General features: G+C 41.5%; 1 protein-coding gene across 2 annotated transcripts in view; it reads right to left on the bottom strand.

Moving 5' to 3' along the window:
* Positions 1-21054, bottom strand: part of NOL4 (nucleolar protein 4) — a 389605-nt gene that overhangs the window by 17059 nt on the left and 351492 nt on the right. For both annotated transcript variants that reach the window (XM_077492631.1, XM_077492630.1), the window contains one exon: positions 3945-4125. In XM_077492631.1, coding sequence (XP_077348757.1) covers positions 3945-4125 — 181 coding nt within the window. The remainder of the gene's footprint in view (positions 1-3944; positions 4126-21054) is intronic.

Below are 21054 nucleotides of genomic sequence, written 5' to 3' on the forward strand. Positions count from 1 at the left end.
ATACTTATTCTGGGACAGGAATTGAGAAAGAATTAAAGGGATTATAAAGCTTTCTTTTTTTAAATAAAAGAACAAATACATCTTACCTGCTCTGTCCAATGTTTTTTCACAGAGCAACTGCGATCTTCCTCTTTTGGGTTCCCACACCGGTGATTCTGGCTCATCCTCTTCTATGACTGCCCCTATAATGCCGTTTTTTTGTGGCCACTCATGCAGGCTCACTCTCGAGTCACCCTGTCTGCATCTATTGACAAGGACAGCTTGGCTCAGCCCTGCCCCCTGTACCCTCATCACAGAATTTTATTGACAGTGGTGGGGAACAAAGACTCCTGCTGCAATCAATCTGTACTGTGAAGAAGGAGAGAGCCACTGATCTTGGGCATAGTGCTGGATTGAGAACGGGCTCAGGCAGGGTCGGTGCTTCCACTAGGCAAACTAGTCAGCTGCCTAGGGCACACTGCCACCTAAGGTGCCCGGCCGCTGGTTTCCCTACTCTCCATCTTCCTCCGGTCTCCACGATATGTAGGTGTTCGGTGGTGACTGTATGCAGGTAGGTTAGTGTAGTGACCAGGTAGGTCAGTGTAGGTCACATGGGTTACATGGGTAGGCAAAGGGGGTGGGGTAAGGGGAGGAGTCAAGGGCAGCAAAATGAGGTTTCGCCTAGGGTGTCAAAAATCCTTGCACCAGCCCTGGGCTCAGGTAAGCTTAAGGGGTGAGGTATTCTATGATACAGAAGGTTTTGTTTTATCTTAAAGAAGAGGTCGAGCCCCCTCACAAAAAAGTCAGCATCTACAAATACTGCAGCTGCTACCTTTTAATATATGGACACCTATAGTACGTGTCCAGGGAGCCTGCGATGTTGGCACCACAGCTGATCTTCGAAACGAATGTCGGGTGCAGCTGCTGCCATTCCTGGTGACAGTGACACGGCCGGGCCCTACTGTGCATGCGCTTTCTAATTGGTGTGGTGGCGGAGGAAGGAGGAGGGGGCTGAACTTCCGAGGGATGGGGCCGTGGCCATGTCTGCCGGAAAAGGGGAACGGTACCTGTCAAAAACAGGTACCCATTCCCCCCCCCCAAAAGGTGCCAAATGTAAAAAAAAACATTAACCCCTTTGCCGCCAAGTGTGGGGTATTACACACAATCCGGGGGCTGCAGCCAGACTCCTGATGACTCCTGACTGTCAGATGGGAGCATTCGTGTGGCTTGGCTGCCGCCTGATCCCCCGCAGACACCCCAGTACTGGCGCCACCCCCTGCCGCCATGCCCTGCCATGCTTACTTGGCTCTGATTGCCCTTTGGCGGGCCCGTGAGCTCCATGGCAGGTGGGGGCGGCTAAAAGAGGAAGGAAAAGAGCGGACACACGTCCGCTCTCCTCCCCTTCTTCTTGTGACCCGGAAAGCGACATCTCTGACGTCACTTCTGGGTCAAGCTCTAGGTGTCCCTGGCTAGCTTAGCCGGGAAATAATGTTTTGCAATGTGATCTGCATTGCAAAACATTTAGTGGAGTACAAGGGAGACATGCAGGGACCCAGCATATCTCAAAAATCACATTGGGGACATTGTATCCCCTATGTGATGGGAAAAAAAAGTTACACCCAAGTACATAAACCCCCCAAAGAATTTGAGGCAACCCCCACCCCCACATATACACATGCAAGAACGTAAACACATGCGTCGGGGCACCTACGTGTGAAAACGTTGACTGTGAAACACGTTACATTTCGCCGCACGCGCTAGAATGAGAGCAATAATTCTAACAAAAGACCTCTTCCGTAACACTAAACTGATACTTATAGGGGGCTTTTGAATCATTGCCTATTGAAAATATAGAGTACTGAAGTTTGATGCCATTTAGCGGGTGCATAAAAATTTAAGGTTTGGCATGTTGGGTATCTATTTATATTTTACCAAAAATGTAGGTAGTCTATTGCGTTTGTTTGCCTTAAAATTTGCGTTAGTGTGTTTGCCTAAAAATAGTGCGTTAGTGTGTTTTTAACTGAAATTTTGCGTTTCCTAGACCTTTGTGGTAATGTTGTGTGACATAAAAAATTGTATCTACCCCTATTTTATTCTGTGGTATCTGATTTTTCTGAAAATATATTCAATATTTGTGGGTTTTGTGCAATCTTCAGGCTTATAATTATTTTTTCAACGTGTGCAAAAAATGCAAAAACAGCCCTGGCATTGAAAGAGTTAAACTTTAATACCACTTTAAAGCCACTGGAATAGCTTGATAGCCAGTAAATCAATATTTTCCTCTGTTTTATTTGCTTTTTGTTTTAAATTTAACAAGAATATATACACTATATTACCAAAAGTATTGGACGCCTGCCTTTACACGCACATGAAGTTTAATGGCATCCCAGTCTTTGTCCGTAGGGTTCAATATTGAGTTGGCCCACCCTTTGCAATTATAACAGCTTCAACTCTTCTTGGAAGGCTGTCCACGGGGGGGCTGTCCACGGGGTTTAGGAGCATGTCTATGAGGATGTTTGACCATTCTTCCACAAGTCTCCACTCTAATTCATTCCAACGTTTTTCTATCGGGTTGAAGACAGGACTCTGTGCAGGCCAGTTATGTTCCTCTACCCCAAACTCGCTCATCTATGTCTTTATGGACTTTGCTTTGTGCACTGGTCCAAATTATTTGGTGGAGGGGGGATTATGACATGGGGTTGTTTTTCAGGGGTTGAGCTTGTCCCCTTAGTTCAAGTGAAGGGATTTTATAAGGCATTGGCATACCAAGACATTTTGGACAATTTCATGCTCCCAACTTTGTGGGAACAGTTTGGGGATGGCCCCTTCCTGTTCCAAAATTACTGTGCGCCAGTGCACAAAGAAAGGACCATAAAGACATGGATGAGCGATTCTGGGGAGGAGGAACTTGACTAGCCTGCACAGACTCCTGAACTCAACCCGATAGAATGCCTTTGGGATGAATTGGAGCGGAGACTGTGAGCCAGGCTTCTCATCCACATCAGTGCCTTACCTCACAAATGCGCTTCTGAAAGAATGGTCAAACATTCATATACTCCTAAACCTTGTGGATAGCTTTCCCGGAGGAATTGAAGCTGTTATAGCTACAAAGTGTGGGCGAATGCAACATTAAACCCTACAGATTAAGACTGGGATGCCATTAAAGTTCATGTGCGTGTAAAGGCAGGTGTCCCAATACTTTTGGTAATATAGTGTATATAGTGACATAAACAGCTCTCTTGTGTAGTGACAAAAAGTTTAGTAAATCATCATAATAGTGTGGGTTATTCAAAAATGTTGGTAGCACCACTTGCTCTTGTGAAAACTGGCATTATCTATAAAATTTAGTAAAGACTTGTGTTTGCAGTCTGGCCAGTCAAATATTTAAGAACATCAATGATGATAAGTCTGGTTTACATTACTGTACAAAGCTGCTGGAACTATGGGGCTGTTCTGAGTTTAGTGAATTCTAAACAGTATGCTTATGTCCCATAGACTTGGATGGGACATACTTGTACTGCAGGGGCACTATCCCATTCAGGTGTATAGAATGTTAGTGCGCAGACAAGGGAAGCCCAGCACTAAATATTCACTGGCCAGGAGGCTGCTGCCATTGCAGGAGGTATGTAATCAACTTTGGACGGTGGGGTGGCTCAGCCTAGTTAAGGAACCAGAAGGGAGGTCTCACTTTTGTTTTGTTTTTTACATAACCGCTAAATTTGTCTTTTAAGACCTCTAAAGTCATTTGCATGTAAAATGTTTTTGTTGTTCTTATAATGTATATTAAAAAAATCATATTTTTCAAAGGAGAAAAACAACTACAACATGAAATACTTACATTAGGTGGTGTAATTTTTTAAATATAATCCCAGTACAGTACCATTATACACATTTACTTTTCTAAAATTGTGAACATTAGAGCATAAATAACACAAGGCTAAAATGTAAAATCGAATGCAACTCACCACTGTTCGAAGTATCCGAGAGATTTAGTAGGCCACCCCCTAGCCCTCGGTAACTATGGTAACTGTAAGTCCCATTCCCATTGATGTATAACACCTCTTGCGTGCTGGATACCGCGGACGTGGAATAAGTGACCTGTGCATTCTCTTGTTTCAATGGTTTGTCGGGTACTGCTGGTTCATCCTGCAAAGACAATTTGTGAACATACGTGTCACTGGAAAATAAGTTCAGTTTTACCAGATACAAACATACAAATAATTTCAAATTTCTAATTAAATCACCTCCAATATATAAAATGCCCTCAGCTAGGGCTGCTGAAGAGGGCAGCAAGGTCTACACACTACCTGAGTATTTATGGAGGAACTGTTTTTGGGACGACATTGAAAGAATTCCACTTTCTATGATTGACTTTGTAATGCAGGGCTGGTGGTGCCCATTGCCCTTTAGTGAGGGTGGTTATTAAGTGTAGTTTTAGTTATTAATGTTTAGGGCTGCTAATTTATCTGGGAAAAACATTTGGTCATATTAATAACACTGGCAACAAGTCTCATTTTTTTATTTTTACCAGCCAGGCAGGTCACACCAATGATCCTGCAAGTCCTCACAAGGATAGCTCAACAAAATGCAAACAAAATCCTTAATTTCTGATGTGTGACACCATGGCTGGCCAGATGAGTGAGGAGGCCCTTCATTGCTGATAAAGTACTGAAGAATTTAAGTTGCAAGTGAAGGAGCGCCATTTCCCTCATCCAGCTGGTGAAGGAGCAACACATGGAAGTAGGTGAGTAGGTGAGTATTTAATTTCCCTGTTCCCCAGTTCCCATCAGCAACAGTATCACTATTTCATACGATAAATAGAAGACTTTTCTTATATATATATATATATATATATATATATATATATATATATATATATAAATAAAAGAATATATATATTATTTTCTGCCCAATCCACCCCAATATGCTTATCTCTCACTTACCTAGTCCATGGCAACTTTGAATCTGCACCACTGTTCAAAATCCAAAAAAATGGTTTACAAACCCATAATTTCCTGTAGCATCATGTGACCTTCCAGGAACCCTCATATCCCATCATGCCTTGCCTTACTGAATCATAAAATAGAGTGTATTTACTTTTATAGACAACGCTTTCCACTTTACTATACCACCTCTTTTTTTTTATTTCCACCCACTTTCCTACTCTTTCCTTTAACCTCTTCGTGCTAAGAGCCAAGTGGCCGCATATTTGCGTGCAATAGCGCCAATAGAGCTGTACAGAGAGCGTGCACCCAGCACACTCACGGCACAGTCAACGGCAGCTAAATGAAAGCTCCCACTTGCTGCTTGTGATCGGGAGCTTTCCGATCATGTAACAGCCAATGACAGTGGTCACATGGCGGTAAGCCCCGCCTCCCGGCAGTCTAAAGCCATTAAAGGGCCATACACTGTACAATCTAATTGTACAATATCCTTTAGATCTACCATCATCTATTTTGTGCAAGGGCCTGCCTGAGTTGATACAAATGAAATGGATTGTTCAGGTGGGTCCTTCTACTACATAGTTTTGGTAATTCTAAAGGAAACTGTACAGAGATTGTACAATCAGACTGCAAAGTGTATGGTCTGCTTTACATGGGTGGGAGACATTCAGCTGTCTTGTAATCCAGGTCCAGCTCAGGGAGAGGGAGGGTGTAAACCCACTAATTTCACATTCAGGCCCCATTCACACAGTGTAATGGGAGTGCATGTTTTTTGGTTTTCCCACGATATGCATAGGGCAGCCCATTGAAATCAATGGGTTGCCCTATGAATGGCAAACGCAGCAAAGTAGCTAATGGGGCAGTTTAGACTGTTGTGGTTTGCAAATTTTTACTGCACATTTGTCACGCATTTTAGCACTCAACAAAATGTGGGTTTGCGTCTACATTTGGGGTGCTGTTAACTATTAATAGCATCGAAATTGCAACTAGTTCATTTTAGATATATGAAGGTGGCTATACACTGTATAATCTGTACAAATTCTGTACAACCAACTTTAGATTTACCAAAACTATATAATAGAAGGACACACCTACAGTATCTACCCAAACACTCTGTATCCAATCAAGCAGGCCCTTATATTAGTTCATGGTAGATCTAAAGGAGATTGTAAAATCAAAATGTATGGTGTAAGGCTTTAGGTGACTTTTGACACTTAGGATGTCAGGTTGTTTATATACCTGTGTGATGAATGATTAACTACAAATGAGGGGAATATTGAGTGTGTGTGGTCTGTGAGGGTGAATTTGGGGAAAATAGGGCTTGATTAAAGTAAAGCTGAGACAATAAAGCTAATCATTTCAGAAATCTCAACCTGGGAGAACAAAAACAAAAAAAGGGGGGTACCTGCCAAACTAGCAGGAAACCGTAGGCAGTAAGGATGAGCTCTGGCGTGTTCGCACAGCCCACATGCAGAGCCCGCCAAGAAGTCGGCACGGTGCTGTGCTAATCACAGGCAGTGAGACATTTCCCAATCTCTGCAGCCGCACATCGGGACAATGTCTGACTGCCTGTGATTAGCGCAGCGCAGTACTGACTTCCAGGCGGGCTCTGCACGTGGGCTGTGCGAACACGCTGGAGCTCATCCTTAATAGGCAGTACATGGCCTGTGAGAGTCCAAGTATGCCCAGGTGCTTGACTCAGTGGCTGCCACTTTTTGAATAGCTAGAAAGAACTTGTCATTTAACCTGGGAGAACAGTGTAGCGGGTGATCAGGATGAGCAATAGCTGGGTGTGGCTAATTTGGTTAAGGGACATAGCTTTAGGTGTGCCACAAAAAGGTGACATAGAAAGCTGTGCAAGAGAAGTAGTATTAACCAATATCCATAAACACAAAATGAGAACAGATGCTGGCGTCAGGAGTATGTATTGTACATAGTGCAGGGGTCAGGACCATACACCCCACTTAAGCGGCTTGGTAACTGTTTGCGGGGCAAAATGAGCAGAGCTGAAGCATAACAGGTCCGTGTTCACTGTGCATATGCATAGCGGGACATGAACACAGCCCACTCTACTCTATGGGCCCTCCAATCTACCCAGACAGAAGAGAATGGATCCCCTTCTGTTTTATTTAACAGAATAAATTGGAGGTAGGCGGGTGTAAATGGACACAAGTCTGTTTACATCTGCTGCTCCATAGAGGTGAATGTAGGGTCCGATTGGGTCAGACTGATCATGTGAAAGGAGCCTAAGGCCGCGTACACACGGGCGGATTGTCTGTCCAACTTAGTCCGCTGAAACGTGTTTCAGCGGACAATCCGCTCGTGTGTGGGCTTCAGCGGACTTTTTCAGCGGACTGTCTGACGAACAAAGTCTTACGGAATTTCCGTAATTTTGTCCGTCCAAACTTGGTTTTGTCCGTCCAAACTTGGTTTCAGCGGACAGTCCGCTCGTGTGTAGGCAAGTTGGACGGACTAAGTATGGCGCATGCTCAGAAAGGATTTACACGGCCGAAGGTTGGATTGCAGTGTATTGGACGTTGTTTTTCTAGTCCCGTCGTACGTGCTGTACACGTCATTGCGCACGCTTTCAGCGGACTGTCTGTTCATCGTGTGTGGTCAAGTCCGTTCATTCAAAATTTGGATGGACTGTCTGTCGGATTGTCTGACGAACTTAGTTGGGCAGACAATCCGCCCGTGTGTACGCGGCCTCAGGCTACTTTCACACTGATGCGCTACGGAATACCCACACCGCGGGTGCAGCGTAGAGCACCTGTGGCTTTCCTGCGGGTTAGCTGCACTTTGCCATAGGCTTCTATTCATGCAGATGTAGTGCACTTTCAGAAAGCTGTAAATTAGAAAATTAGATATCTGTAGTTAACATCTACATTTCTCATTTTGTTTAGCTTTAATTGATAAATTCATTATGTTTTACCCAGTCTATGAGGTTTAAATAACAATCATATGTTTCATACTAGCCAATTAGACTGGTACATAAGCAGGGAAAATTTTTTATTTATTGCTCTTTGGCCAAATTGACTGATTTTCTTATGAGGTCTATTGCAAATATGGTGTTTGCAAACAATGAGCCAATTTAAAATTTGAAGAAACTGATTTTGTCCTGACTCCATGCTGCCTGCATTCAGGTGGGTAAGAGGGATAATTGGAACTTGGCAAAAGAAACATCATAATTCAAAGCCAACATCTTTCCTGCACAAAATAATTATTAAAGTACCGTTTATTTTTCTGTTCCTGGGAGATTTTCTTTTTTATTACAATAGGATAGACTCCGCTTTATTTCCATGTATTTGTCCCTTTTACAGATCAAGGTTAAGTGCTCCACATAGTCCTGGATAAAAGATTTATACTTTACGTTCAACATCAGCCCTTGCCTTCCATTAGAGAAAGGACCTACATTTATTAGTGAAGTTCTGGAATTTTCTATAGACAAGGTCAATTACATAGAAGAACACTGGATGAGGAAACAAGAAGAGCTGGCTCCAGCCCGAGTGGTTGTTGTCAATTTAAAAAGGGTGAAAGAAAATGGATTAGCAGCCGAATACCAGGTATATTGTTTGCCATATATGCAGTGCACAAAAGACTCACTATATAGCAGACATTGTAGACTCTGATGGAGGCTTGCTGCAGCAAGATCGAGAAACTGTTTCTTATGCGCAAAATAAGATTCATAATGAAGTAACTACAATGCTTACACCGTTTTGCAATATTATTAATATCATTATGATTATTATTTCACACTTATTTTATTACATTTAAAAAGTTCCAGCCCTTTAGGTGAGACAACCTACAAACATGACATCTTTGTATACTGGTAAGCTGTGAAACATTTATGTCTGTGGTTGACATTTCTCCTCCAAATTTAAGCCAAGTTACAAGCTGTACAAAAAAAGATACATGCCATGAATGTTACAGAAAAAGTAATAGGAACATTTTTTCATTTTGCAAGGATTGAGAGTGCTTTCTTTCCATTTTAGTTGTAGTCTTGGTTCACATAATCACACTCCGTTCATGCAAACCGAAGCGGAGGTCCACCCTAAAGTGGACCTTCCGCTAATCGGAACCCCCCCCCCCCCCCGGCTCCACAATTGGCACCTTTCAGGGGGGAGGGGGGTGCAGATACCTGTACAGTACAGGTATCTGCACCCACTTCCGGGATAGCTCTCTGCGGAAAGGGGCGTATATTACGCCCCTTTCCGCAAGTGCCCACCCCTTTCCGCAAGTGCCCCGCTGCCTGCTGGGAAAACACACAGATCCCAGAGGCAGCGGGGACCGTCCTTATTGCGCAGTGCGGCTCGCGCATGTGCAGTAGGGAACCGGGAAATGAAGCCGAAAGGCTCCATTTCCTGATTCCCATACCCAAGATGGCGGCGGCAGCACCCGAGAAACGATCTACAGATCGGCTTCGGGTGCCGACATCGCGGGCGCGCTGGACAGGTAAGTGTCACTATTTTAAAAGTCAGCAGCTGCAGTATTTGTAGCTGCTGGCTTTTAAAAAAAAAAAAAACGCGGAGTCCCGGCAGACTCCCTCTTTAAGTTAATGGCACCGCAAAACGATTGGCTGTATCGGATCGCATGGTTGTTCATGATCCAATTCCAGTGTGGCAAAAAAAAGAGACATGCAAAATGAATGCTCAAATCGCACTGCAAAGAATCACATGTGATTTGACCAGGAATGCTGTGCGATTCTTGTCCGAATCACTTGCGGTTTCCCACACTGCACCAGTATGAACAGGGACATAATCCCAATAAAAAAAAATTGTGGTAGGGCTATCATGGTGTGTGTGTTTGTGTGCATGAGTGAGTGTGCTAGTGGAGAAGCAATATGATGGGTGCAGATCAGGGGCGGCCCGTTCATTAGGGGCGCACGGGCGCCTCCCCATTTTTTTCTTGAAGCACGTGATTAAAGCCAAAGGTTCTAATAGGCTTCAAAATAGGATGGGTTCGGGGTGCAGAGCACTACAAACCAAGTTCATCCAGTTGTGTGATAATAGCAAATGAATTGTTACTATTTTCACACCGATTCTCCTCCCAGCCAATCAGGAAGTGGGTCTGAGACCCATTTCCAGATTGGCTGAAAGGAGAAGCTATCCGATTGGCCGCCGAGGAGGATGGAGGAGACGAAAGCCGCCCTCGGAGGAGAGCAAGGGAAGGGGAAGCCTGTGATGCCCGTCACCCGTCGCCTGGGTGAAGTGTTGCCCACCATAGATGGGGTAAGTGCTCTGGGGGGGAGTGGGTGATGTTGTGGGGGTGTCTGTGGGTGCACTGTTTGCTGCCCCCACCGCCCAACCAGCTACCCCTGGTGTAGATTGTACCGAGTGAAGTCTAGAAGAGCATGTAAAACATACAAATATATATTTGTGTGTATCGTACATTTGTACAGAACAGCAAGCGACTATTCAGAAGCATTAAGACTTAACTTACACGACTGTAAAAAAACACATATATATAGAATTTTTTTTAAAATATGGATCTGAATGCAGCTGCATTGTTTTCAATTGACACATTCACACAGGTATGTAAACTTGCTTTCAGATCTGTGACACATAATCCAAAAATCTGCTTCTAAACACATGCGCTTTACGTGCTTACTGGTATAAACACATGTATTTGCATTTGTAAGCATGTAAATTAAGTCTAAACAAAGTGGGAAAATAAATAATCAGAAAACATGTATTTGTACGCATGCGCGTCTTTATGTGTTTAAACTTATCTATATGCGAGTATTTTACAGGAACTTTTCTCCTAGAAAACACATTTAGTCATGTGAATGAGGCCTAAATAATGTTTAATATTACTGAATATCTTAAAGAGGTTCTTCAGGCACCTGTGAAAAAATCAAAAGTCAGTAGCTACAAAAGCTGCAGCTGCTGGCTCTTAATAAGCAGTCACTCGCCTGTCCCAGGATGTCCCTGGCGCTTTCCTCACCCGGCCGCTTTTTTCACTGGTCTTCATCCTGGGCCCTGGACTTTTAACTGTGGGCAGCTGGCTGTGACTGCTTGCGGCTTGAGGTTGGATTGCCACGCCGATTAGAACAGACGTGGGAGCAGGTACCTGTCAAAACTGGGTACCTGCTCCCGCCCCCCCCCCCCCCCAAAAAAATGATGTGCCAAATGTGAAGGTGCAGGGGGTGGAGTAGGAAGTGCAGAAGTTCAGATTTAAGCATAGGTTTCCAGCATGCTAACTTTTTTAGCTTGATACATTTATGCTACTCGATTTTTCGAATGTATATGTTGCTCTAAATGTTTAATGTATGACCTGTTATTTACAATAGATAAAATAAGAATCAATAATCTGACTTTAATAAACAATATCTATTAAACCAAAATCGAATTTTCATTTTGTATATGTTTTTAATAAGTAACAAAGAAATACATGTTTATGAATTAAGCTAGTTAGTGATGTCCACTAGATGGCAATGCAACAAATCTGCATTGCCAATAGCAGGAAGGCAATAGTGAATTTTATGCTATAATTGCAACTGTATTGCCAAAATAATAATAATGATAATCATTATAAAGCCATAGACTAAGTTTAACATTGTATTTTTATTTTGTGTTCTATTGTGGTTCATTTGTCACTCTTCTGCTGGGGTATATTATGACATCACTAGGTATCTTAATATTTAAACGACTGTGCTTCCACATCTTGGACACTGTCCAATACTCTTTAGCAACACTGAACAAATCTTAAATCCTAAATACTTGTATGTTAAGCAGTTTTTTTAAGCATAACACACTTTTACCAAGTTTGTAAATGCCTTTTTCTCATTTGAATCTTCCATGTGTTTGAATAGGAAGTTCTTGAATAGGGATTTAATGACTAAGGCCGCATACACACGGGCGGACTGTCTGCCCAACTTAGTCCGCTGAACAGTGTTTCAGCGGACAATCCGCTCGTGTGTGGGCTTCAGCGGACTTTTTCAGCGGACAGTCTGACGAACAAAGTCTTACGGAATTTCCGTAAGACAGTCCGTCCAAACTTGGTTTCAGCGGACAGTCCGCTCGTGTGTAGGCAAGTTGGACGGACTAAGTATGGCGCATGCTCAGAAAGGGTTTACACGGCCGAAGGTTGCATTGCAGTGTATAGGACGTCGTTTTTCTAGTCCCGTCGTACGTGCTGTACACGTAATCACGCACGCTTTCAGCGGACTGTCTGCTCATCGTGTGTGGTCAAGTCCGTTCATGCTAATTTTGAACGGACTGTTTGTCGGATTGTCTGCCGAACTTAGTTGGGCAGACAGTCCGCCCGTGTGTACGCGGCCTAAGAAAGGAAAACCCTGCAGGAGAAAGGATCTTTCATATGCATTGTGGACAAACAGTAACAGACCAGTGGAATAACCGATTGTACTTAATCAGAACGTATCAAATTCCACCCAAATATATTTTCTTTCTTGGTCTGTTCAGTAGAGTTGGCCCGAACACCCCCCTGTTTGGTTCCTGGCCGAACTCCCAAACAGGGGAAAAGTTCAAACGGCAAACCCCATTGAAGTCTATGGGAGCCCACTAGGAAACATCAAAAGTGTCAATTTTGAAGGCTTATATGCACGTAATTGGCCAGAAAAGGGTATGGGGGTCTGGGTACTGAATTGGGGGACATGTATCAATGCATTTTTTTTAAATGATTGTTTTTAAGGGAGAAATCATTTTACTGATGCTTAAAGTGCAAAAATAAAATTTTTAAATTCCTTTAAATATAGTGCCTGGGGAGTCCCCTTAGTCTGCCTGTAAACTGGCCCTAACATGTATAGAACATGCTGCAGTAACAATTCCATTTCTAAAAAAAAAATAAAAAAGTAAATTCCCCTCCTGAATCATACCAGGCCACATGCTCTCAACATGGCGAGGTGCTTTGGGGCAGGTGGGGCTCTGCCTTGACAAGGGTCTCTTCCCCACAACCCCTAGGTGGAGGGCATGTGGCCTGGTATGGTTGCCTGCCCCCCCCCATTTCTGACCTGCCAGGATGCATGTTCGGACAAGGGTCTGGTATGGATTTTGAGAGGGACCCAGGCTGTTTTTAAAAAAATGTTTGGCGTGGGGTTCCCCTTAAAATCCATACCAGGCTTGAAGGGGTCCATGCTGTTTTTTTTCACTATTTTTTTTTACCAGCAAAGTTTTTTTTTCCATTCAGCTGTCAGTGGGGAAGCTCACTGACAGCTGATGACTCATAGCTTGTTAAGTATTCAGTGGCCGTCTTCACAACCCAGTTCTTTACCAACCAGCTTTTACTGTGCTCTGATTGGGCAAAGCTTTGCCCAATCAGGGAGCAGAATGCACTGTGCTGCGCATAATGCATTGCAGGGCATACAAAAAAAGGTGAACACCTGCCAAATACCCTGCAAATTTGGGTGTTCCCTGAACGGGCTGAACAGCCATTGTTTGGCCCGAACTCATGCTCAGGCCGAACAATTCACCCAGCACTACTCTTTAGTTTAACTAAGCTATATGTTGATCATTTTAAATAAACTGGGCTCAAGCATTCTAAAAAGTCTCATGAAAGCAACATTTCTAATATTTGTTAACACAGAATATACTGGGAATAAATGTGGACCTCTTAAGGGGTTTGTGACTACAGCAACATTATAAAACCATTCAGATTGATGAGACAAACCATTTAGCAGGGATGCTTACAGTGATCAGATTTTTATTTAAGTAAAACCTTTATCCCAAAAGGGAAAACAAAATGATTGCTGTAACTGCTTATAAAGTGTGAGCTGGAGTTTGGCTTTAGTTTGTTAGTTTATCTAAACCTGCTAGTCCATCTAATACACCCCTCCCTTAGACTGACGTTGCTACTGTCTAAAAGTGCTCCTTCATTCAGTAGGGAGGCACTCTTAATACAGGAGGTGTATTACTGGCCAGATCACCAGAGCAAAACAGAGGGAACAAATGCCTAAAAAAGAAAACGAATGCAGCCACCACACCAAATAATTGGTAAGCTGCAATATAGTACATTTTTGGTTTTGGTTTGATACCACTTTCTTCTTTCCTGTAGAAGCGTCGGCAGCATGTGATCCTCAAGCTATTAGAGGAAACCTGTCCTGACAGGAATATAACGTTCCTGATCTCATCCTGCTGGTTTATGAGTCATTGACCTGGAACAAGTAGAGAAGGTGGTTCTAGCTTTTCTCTGACACTCATCTGCTTCATGCTTTTGTGCAGTATTGAAGGAAGACCCAACCAGGCAACTAGCAGGTCAGTAATGACTATGGGGGAGATTTACTACACTGAAAAGGACAAACTCTGGTGCAGTTCAGCATAGTAACCCATCAGCTTTCAGGTTTCTATGTCAAAGCCTAATTGAACGAGCTACCACGCACAGCTGCACCAGATTCTGAGTTCCTCCAGCTTTAGTAAATCACCCCCTATATTTCTTTAGGACAGATGAGCTTAAAATAACTTAAACTGTTTGTATAATCAAAACTTTTTTTTTTTCTGTTTTAGAGGGAATGCTCTCCAATGGGATAGAGGCAGCAAAAACTAAAGATCTGGCTATACATGACATATACTGTAATATCCCAGCATGTCCTTTCAGTGTAGCAACTAGCAAAAAAAAAAGGTTGTTGAAACATGTTCCTTCCTAATAATTGGTAACCAACAGTTAGCCAAGGCCATTCCTGGATAAGATGATTTCATTTAAAAGCATGAAGAATGGATTTATCACCATATACCATATACCAGGGGTCTACAAACTTCCTAAACTTTACAGTCCTTCAGACTCTAGGGGGGCCAGATTGTGCCCAGTTGGAGTAAACAATGACCAATCTTTAGAATTAGGGGGAGAAATAGTTGGTGTCATTGGGGGGAAAAGTGCCCAATTATGCCCCACTGTTGATGTCAGTGGCAGGAATAATGCCTCAAGGTCTTCCAAATATATGACTGATTTATAATTATTCTCTATTTTCTGTAATTGATTGCCCTCTTGGTTCTTCTTTTCACAGCAGTCTAAAAGTTGAACCTTCTGACTTGTTAATACAATCATGTTTAAATAGTGTTCCCTGGCAGCATTCCCTTGTTACTATGTAACCATCAATGGTGAATGGAACTCCAAACTGACCAAGAGTAAATCATTAACCTAACACAATTTGTTCATAGAAAATCCATCCAAAAGGCTAGATTCAAAAACTAGGACACAAATGTGGACAGTATGCATGCTCACTATTATTCTACAGTGCGTTCATTTGGTTTGTTCATCTAGGGTCTCCTGTAAACACTTGCATCAAACACAGTACAGGCTGCTGCTATGACAACTATCCAGAGGCAAATGTCAGGTCAGCTTACAGTATATGTGTCTAGTCCATAATTGCTTTGTCAGAGACCTAATATCTGCCTCTAGAGTCCTTAAGCACTAAAAGCAATACTTCTTTCAATTCTTAATGATGAGGCGTTCGATTTGCCACTTCTAGACTTTTTCTTTCTTTTGGTTAAACTTTTTCCTGTACAGTACAACATGATCTGAAAAGTAATTATAAATTGTATACCTATATATTCCATTGTAATTTGGCAATATATTTAGGTGAAAACTGTTAGCGATAAGAAAATAACACTTAAAAATCAAAGGTTTCAAAAAATATAAGAAATACGGTCTTATTATTCAACCACGTGACCATTCTTTGCTTAAACTAACAAGCCAATTGCCATATCATGCAAATGTTATTTTGTGTTCCCTGGAGTTCAATGTAAAAAATAACCACAGCAACTAGATTTAGCTCTCAATTTTCTAGTTGAAGTTAGAAAACAGAAACACTTGAGTGACTATGGGCAGTACCACTATTTATACTTTACTTTATTTAATGCACTAGGGTGCACTGAGTTTGTGTTCACCAACCTTAGAGTACAACATTGAATTAAACATACAAGCAGTTTCTATTAGTGGTTATATCTGTACTTTCTAGAACCACCTTTGGCTCCAGTTAAAGTGGTTCTAAAGCCAGAAAGATTTTTACCTTGATGCACTTTATGCATTAAGGTAAAAAAACTTTCTCCATGTAGCCCCCCCCCCCCCATACTTACCTGAGCCAGGTCCAGCGATGTGCGAAATCGAATGAGTCTTTACAATCCCTTTAAGGTTCTATCTCTTTCTTCTGATTTTGCACTTTTTGTCCATGGTTGTTAGAAAAATTGATTGAGCTCTCACTGAATGTGAACCATTGCTGAACCACCATTCTCAAATCTTTAACAAGTTCTAAACTGAGCTGAGGTCTGGACTTTGGTTTGACCACTCTTAAATATTCAGGTTCTTGGTACTAAGCCACTAAAGTTTAGCTTTAGCTGTGTGATTCTTTTCTGTAGGCTGAAAACGTTTTCCAGGAACTGTAATGTACTTATGTACTTTGCTCCATCCAATTTGCCCTCAATTTTTACCAATTTCGAAGTCCTCGCTGATGACGGCATACCACAAAATGATAATGCCACCACCATAAAATTCCAATTTATATTTCTAGGCTGTAAGACTAAAAATGTGAATTCCAGTCGATGCAAATGTATTTTATCAATACATCTGATTATGATTATTAATCATAATTATGATCCAGACATAGAACTGTACAAATGAAATGCTGCAATGCTTGATTCATAACTAAGACTGCTTTTTACAAGTAGCCCCCTTCTTTATGCATTTATACTGTATCTATCAAAATATTTTACAAACTGATTTGGTTGTTATGTAAAACTCTGGCAACCTTGCAGCACAGTCATATCTGCCACATTGAGACAAACATTGAACCAATGGCTACTGGATGGGAGTGTTAAGAAGGCCATTTACAGACAGTTAAAGAGTTACCTTAGCAACATACTGGCCAGTCACAGTACTTTAACATTCAGGACACATAATTATGTCTGGACTAATCACTCAAATGTTTCTAAGATCTTAATGCTAGATATGCATTCAGAACATTCAGAGCCTGCATAGTGTAAGAAAGGATCAAGAAGGAAAAATTGGATTTTCTGTTTTAGTTTGTGTAAATATAACTGCACTTGCTCATTGTCACCCAGCATGATCCCAGTAAGGAAGCACTGCCCATATCTGCTATGCCAATAAGAGAAAATCCAGAAGGGAAGTTTTGTAGGGCTAGATTTTATTGCAAAGAAGCCACAAGCCTAAAATTGTGAAGTCAAATATCTGTATTAGGGTAATATTGTCAGTTAACCACTTAAGCCCCGGACCATTTGGCTGGCAAAAGACCAGAGCACTTTTTGCGATTCAGCACTGTGTCACTTTAACTGACAATTGTGCGGTCGTGCAATGTGGCTCCCAAACAAAATTTACGTCCTTTTTTCCCCACAAATAGCGTTTTCTTTTGGTGGTATTTGATCACCTCTGCGGTTTTTATTTTTTGCACTATAAACAAAAAAATAGCGCCAATTTTGAAAAAAAAACATTATTTTTTACTTTTTGCTATAATAAATATCCTCAAAAAATATATATAACATTTTTTTCCTCAGTTTACGCTGATATACATATATACATATATATATATATATATATATATATATATATATATATATATATATATATATATATATATATATATATATATACATATTTGTGGTAAAAAAATCGCAATGAGCGTTTATTGATTGGTTTGCGCAAAAGTTATAGCTACAAAATAGGGGGTAGTTTTATGACATTTTTATTAATAATTTTTTTTTACTAGTAATGGCAGCGATCAGTGATATTTATCATGACTGACATTATGGCGGACAGATCGGACACGTTTGGCACTATTTTGGGACCATTCACATTTATACAGCGATCAGTGCGATTTAAAATGCATTGATTACGGTGTAAATGTGACTGGCAGTAAAGGGGTTAACCACTAGGTGGCACTGTAGGGGTTAAGTGTTCCCTACGGAGTGATTCTAACTGTGGGGGGGGGGGGCTATGTGTGACCCGCCCCTTTTTACCGCTCCCGATTACAGGGAGCTGTGATCAGGGTCACTAGGCCAAATGGGGAAATACTTGCTTACATCAGCAATTCCCAATTCTTCCTCTCTGTGAGACGATTGCAGGTATCCCCTCGGACACCGTGATCACACTCATGGAGCACGTGGCGGGCGGGCACGCGTGTGTGTGCCCTCAAGCCGCTTCTTAAAGGGCAACGTACAGGTACGTTAATATGCCTGTACGTGCCCTTCTGCCAACATATATCAGCGTGAGCCAGTCAGCAAGTGGTTAAATAACTTAGTGTATATGTGTTCTATTAATTTGTTAGTAGCATATGTATATACAGTATATATATATATATATATATATATATATATATATATATATATATATATATATATATGGCAATATACAGTTGTGCTCATAAGTTTACATACCCTGATAGAATTTATGATTTCTTGGCCATTTTTCAGAGAATATGAAGGATAACACAAAATCTTTTATTTCACTCATGGTTAGTGTTTGGCTGAAGCCATGTATTATCAATCAACTGTGTTTACTCTTTTTAAATCATAATGGAAACAGAAACTACCCAAATGACCCTGATCAAAATACATACCCCAGTTCTTAATACCATGTATTGCCCCCTTTCACATCGATGACAGCTTGAAGTCTTGAAGCCTCCAGTTCCTGTAAATTCTTGGGCTGTCTTGCATGAACTGCACGTTTTGAGATCTCCCCAGAGTGGCTCAATGATATTGAGGTCAGAAGACTGAGATGGCCACCCCAGAACCTTCACTTTATTCTGCTGTAGCCAATGATAGGTCGACTTGGCCTTGTGTTTTGGATCGTTGTCATGTTGGAATGCCCAAGTATGTCCCATGCGTAGCTTCCTGACTGATGAATGCAAATGTTCCTATATTTCCATTCCGTTATTTTTTGATAATATACTGCATTCATCTTGCCAACAATTTTGACCAAATTTACTGTGCCTTTGTAGCTCACACATCCCCAAAACATCAGCGATCCACCTCCGTACCGTACCTTTTATCATAGGCCTTGTTGACTCCTCTCCAAATGTAGGGTTTATGGTTGTGGCCAAAAAGCTTAATTTTGGTCTCATCACTCCAAATGACTTTGTGCCAGAAAGTTTGAGGCTTTTCCCTGTGCTGTTTGGCGTATTGTAAGCGGTATACGTTGTGGCATTTGCGTAGTAATGGCTTTCTCCTGGCGACTCGACCATGTAGCCCATCTTTCTTCAAGTGCCTCCTTATTGTGCATCTTGAAACAGCCACACCACATGTTTTCAGAGAGTCCTGTATTTCACCTGAAGTTATTTCTGGGTTTTTCTTTGCATCCTAAACAATTTTCCTGGCCATTGTGGCTGAAATTTTAGTTGGTCAACCTGAGTTGGTTTCAACAGAAGCCCTCGTTTTCTACTTCTTGATTAGAGTTTGAACACTGCTGATTGGCATTCTCAATTCCTTGGGTATCTTTTTATATCCCTTTCCTGTTTTATACAGTTCAACTACCTTTTCCCGCAGATACTTTGACAATTCTTTTGCTTTCCCCATTACTCAGAATCCAGAAATGTCAGTGCAGCACTGGATGAACGATGCCAGGGTCTCTCAGGAGTCCAGAAACTCATTGACCTTTTATACACACACTAATTACAAGCAAACAGATCACAGGTGAGGGTGGTTACCTTTAATGGCCATTCAAACCCTTTTGTATCAACTTGTGTGCATGTTATCAGGCCAAAATCACCAGGGTATGTAAACCTTTGATCAGGGTCATTTGGGTAGTTTCTGTTGCCATTATGATTTAAAAAGAGTAAACACAGTTGATTGGTAATAAATGACTTTAGCCAATCACTAATCATGAGTGAAAGAGATGTTTTTGTGTTATCATTCATATTCTCTGAAAATGGCCAAGAATTTATAAATTCTGCCAGGGTATGTAAACTTATGAGCACAACTATATCTAAATAATAATCAGGTGGTTTATGGGCCACAATACATAACCCCTACTAAAACCAGTGGCTCAGTTAGTGTTGTGATGATGTCACCTGTGACTCTTAATCTATTCTTCATCTTGAGCATATATATGGTGTGTGTGTGTGTGTGTGTGTGTGTGTGTGTGTGTGTGTATATATATATATATATATATATATATATATATATATATATATATATATATAAAGTTTACACACACGCTGTATATAGTATGCTAAATGTATATGATCGGGCTGAATGCAATCTTTCACACTGCAAAATAATCACGTTTCTAAAGTCACAGACCTCACTCAAACAATTCCTTCAAACAGTGTAAAATGTTGGCTAATCCTTACCCTTATAACAGGCATATTTTTGTGAATGAAATGCCATAAGGTAAAGAGAGTAATATGTTGTAGTTTCAGAGATTTGTTTATACAATATATTGCCAAACGTATTGGGACACCCGCCTTTACACGCACATGAACTTTACTGGCATTCCAGTCTTAGTCCGTAGGGTTTAATATTGAGTTGGCCCACCCTGTGCAGCTATAACAGCTTCAACTCTTCTGGGAAGGCTGTCCACAAGGTTTAGGAATGTGTCTATAGGAATCTTTGACCATGCTTCCAGAAGCGCATATATGAGGTCAGGCACTGATGTGGATGAGAAGGTCTGGCTCGCAGTCTTTGCTCTAATTCATCCCAAAGGTGTTCTATCGGGTTGAGGTCAGGACTCTTTCCTCCACCCCAAACTTACACATCCATGTCTCTATGGACCTTGTTTCAGTGAACGCACCAGCAATGGTTCACTCTGTATTGGTAAATGTTTTGTTTTCGATATAGGGTTTCCACTCTTTGGAAAACCCAGCAAAGGGGGAATGGAGAATGGGGGGGTCCTTGTATACTATTGTTATGTATATGTCAAAAACCTTCAAATAAAAACTATCTGGTTTAAAAAAAAGGCAGGAATCTGTCCATATGATATGAGTAACATTTCTACTTTTCTTTTCATTACTGTACATTTTCCTTAATATTTAAAACATTTTTTTTCAGCTCTGGGTCTTAAATATAAGGTCATGTTTTCAAGACTTCCCTTGTTGGTTTATGTGACCTTATAAGAGTACATTGCAGTTTTTGCTCTTCAAGCACTGTCGAATAGTGGCATAGGAGTGCCCTGTGTAGTTCCTCAAATTGGTCACTAGGTGTCACCATGGAGTCAGGAACCCACATAAGTAGAC

This window comes from Lithobates pipiens, unplaced genomic scaffold (genome assembly GCF_037356315.1).
Source record: "Lithobates pipiens isolate NorthernLeopardFrog02 unplaced genomic scaffold, aLitPip1_a1.2 Scaffold_19, whole genome shotgun sequence".
In the NCBI taxonomy this organism is placed as follows: Eukaryota; Metazoa; Chordata; class Amphibia; order Anura; family Ranidae; genus Lithobates; species Lithobates pipiens.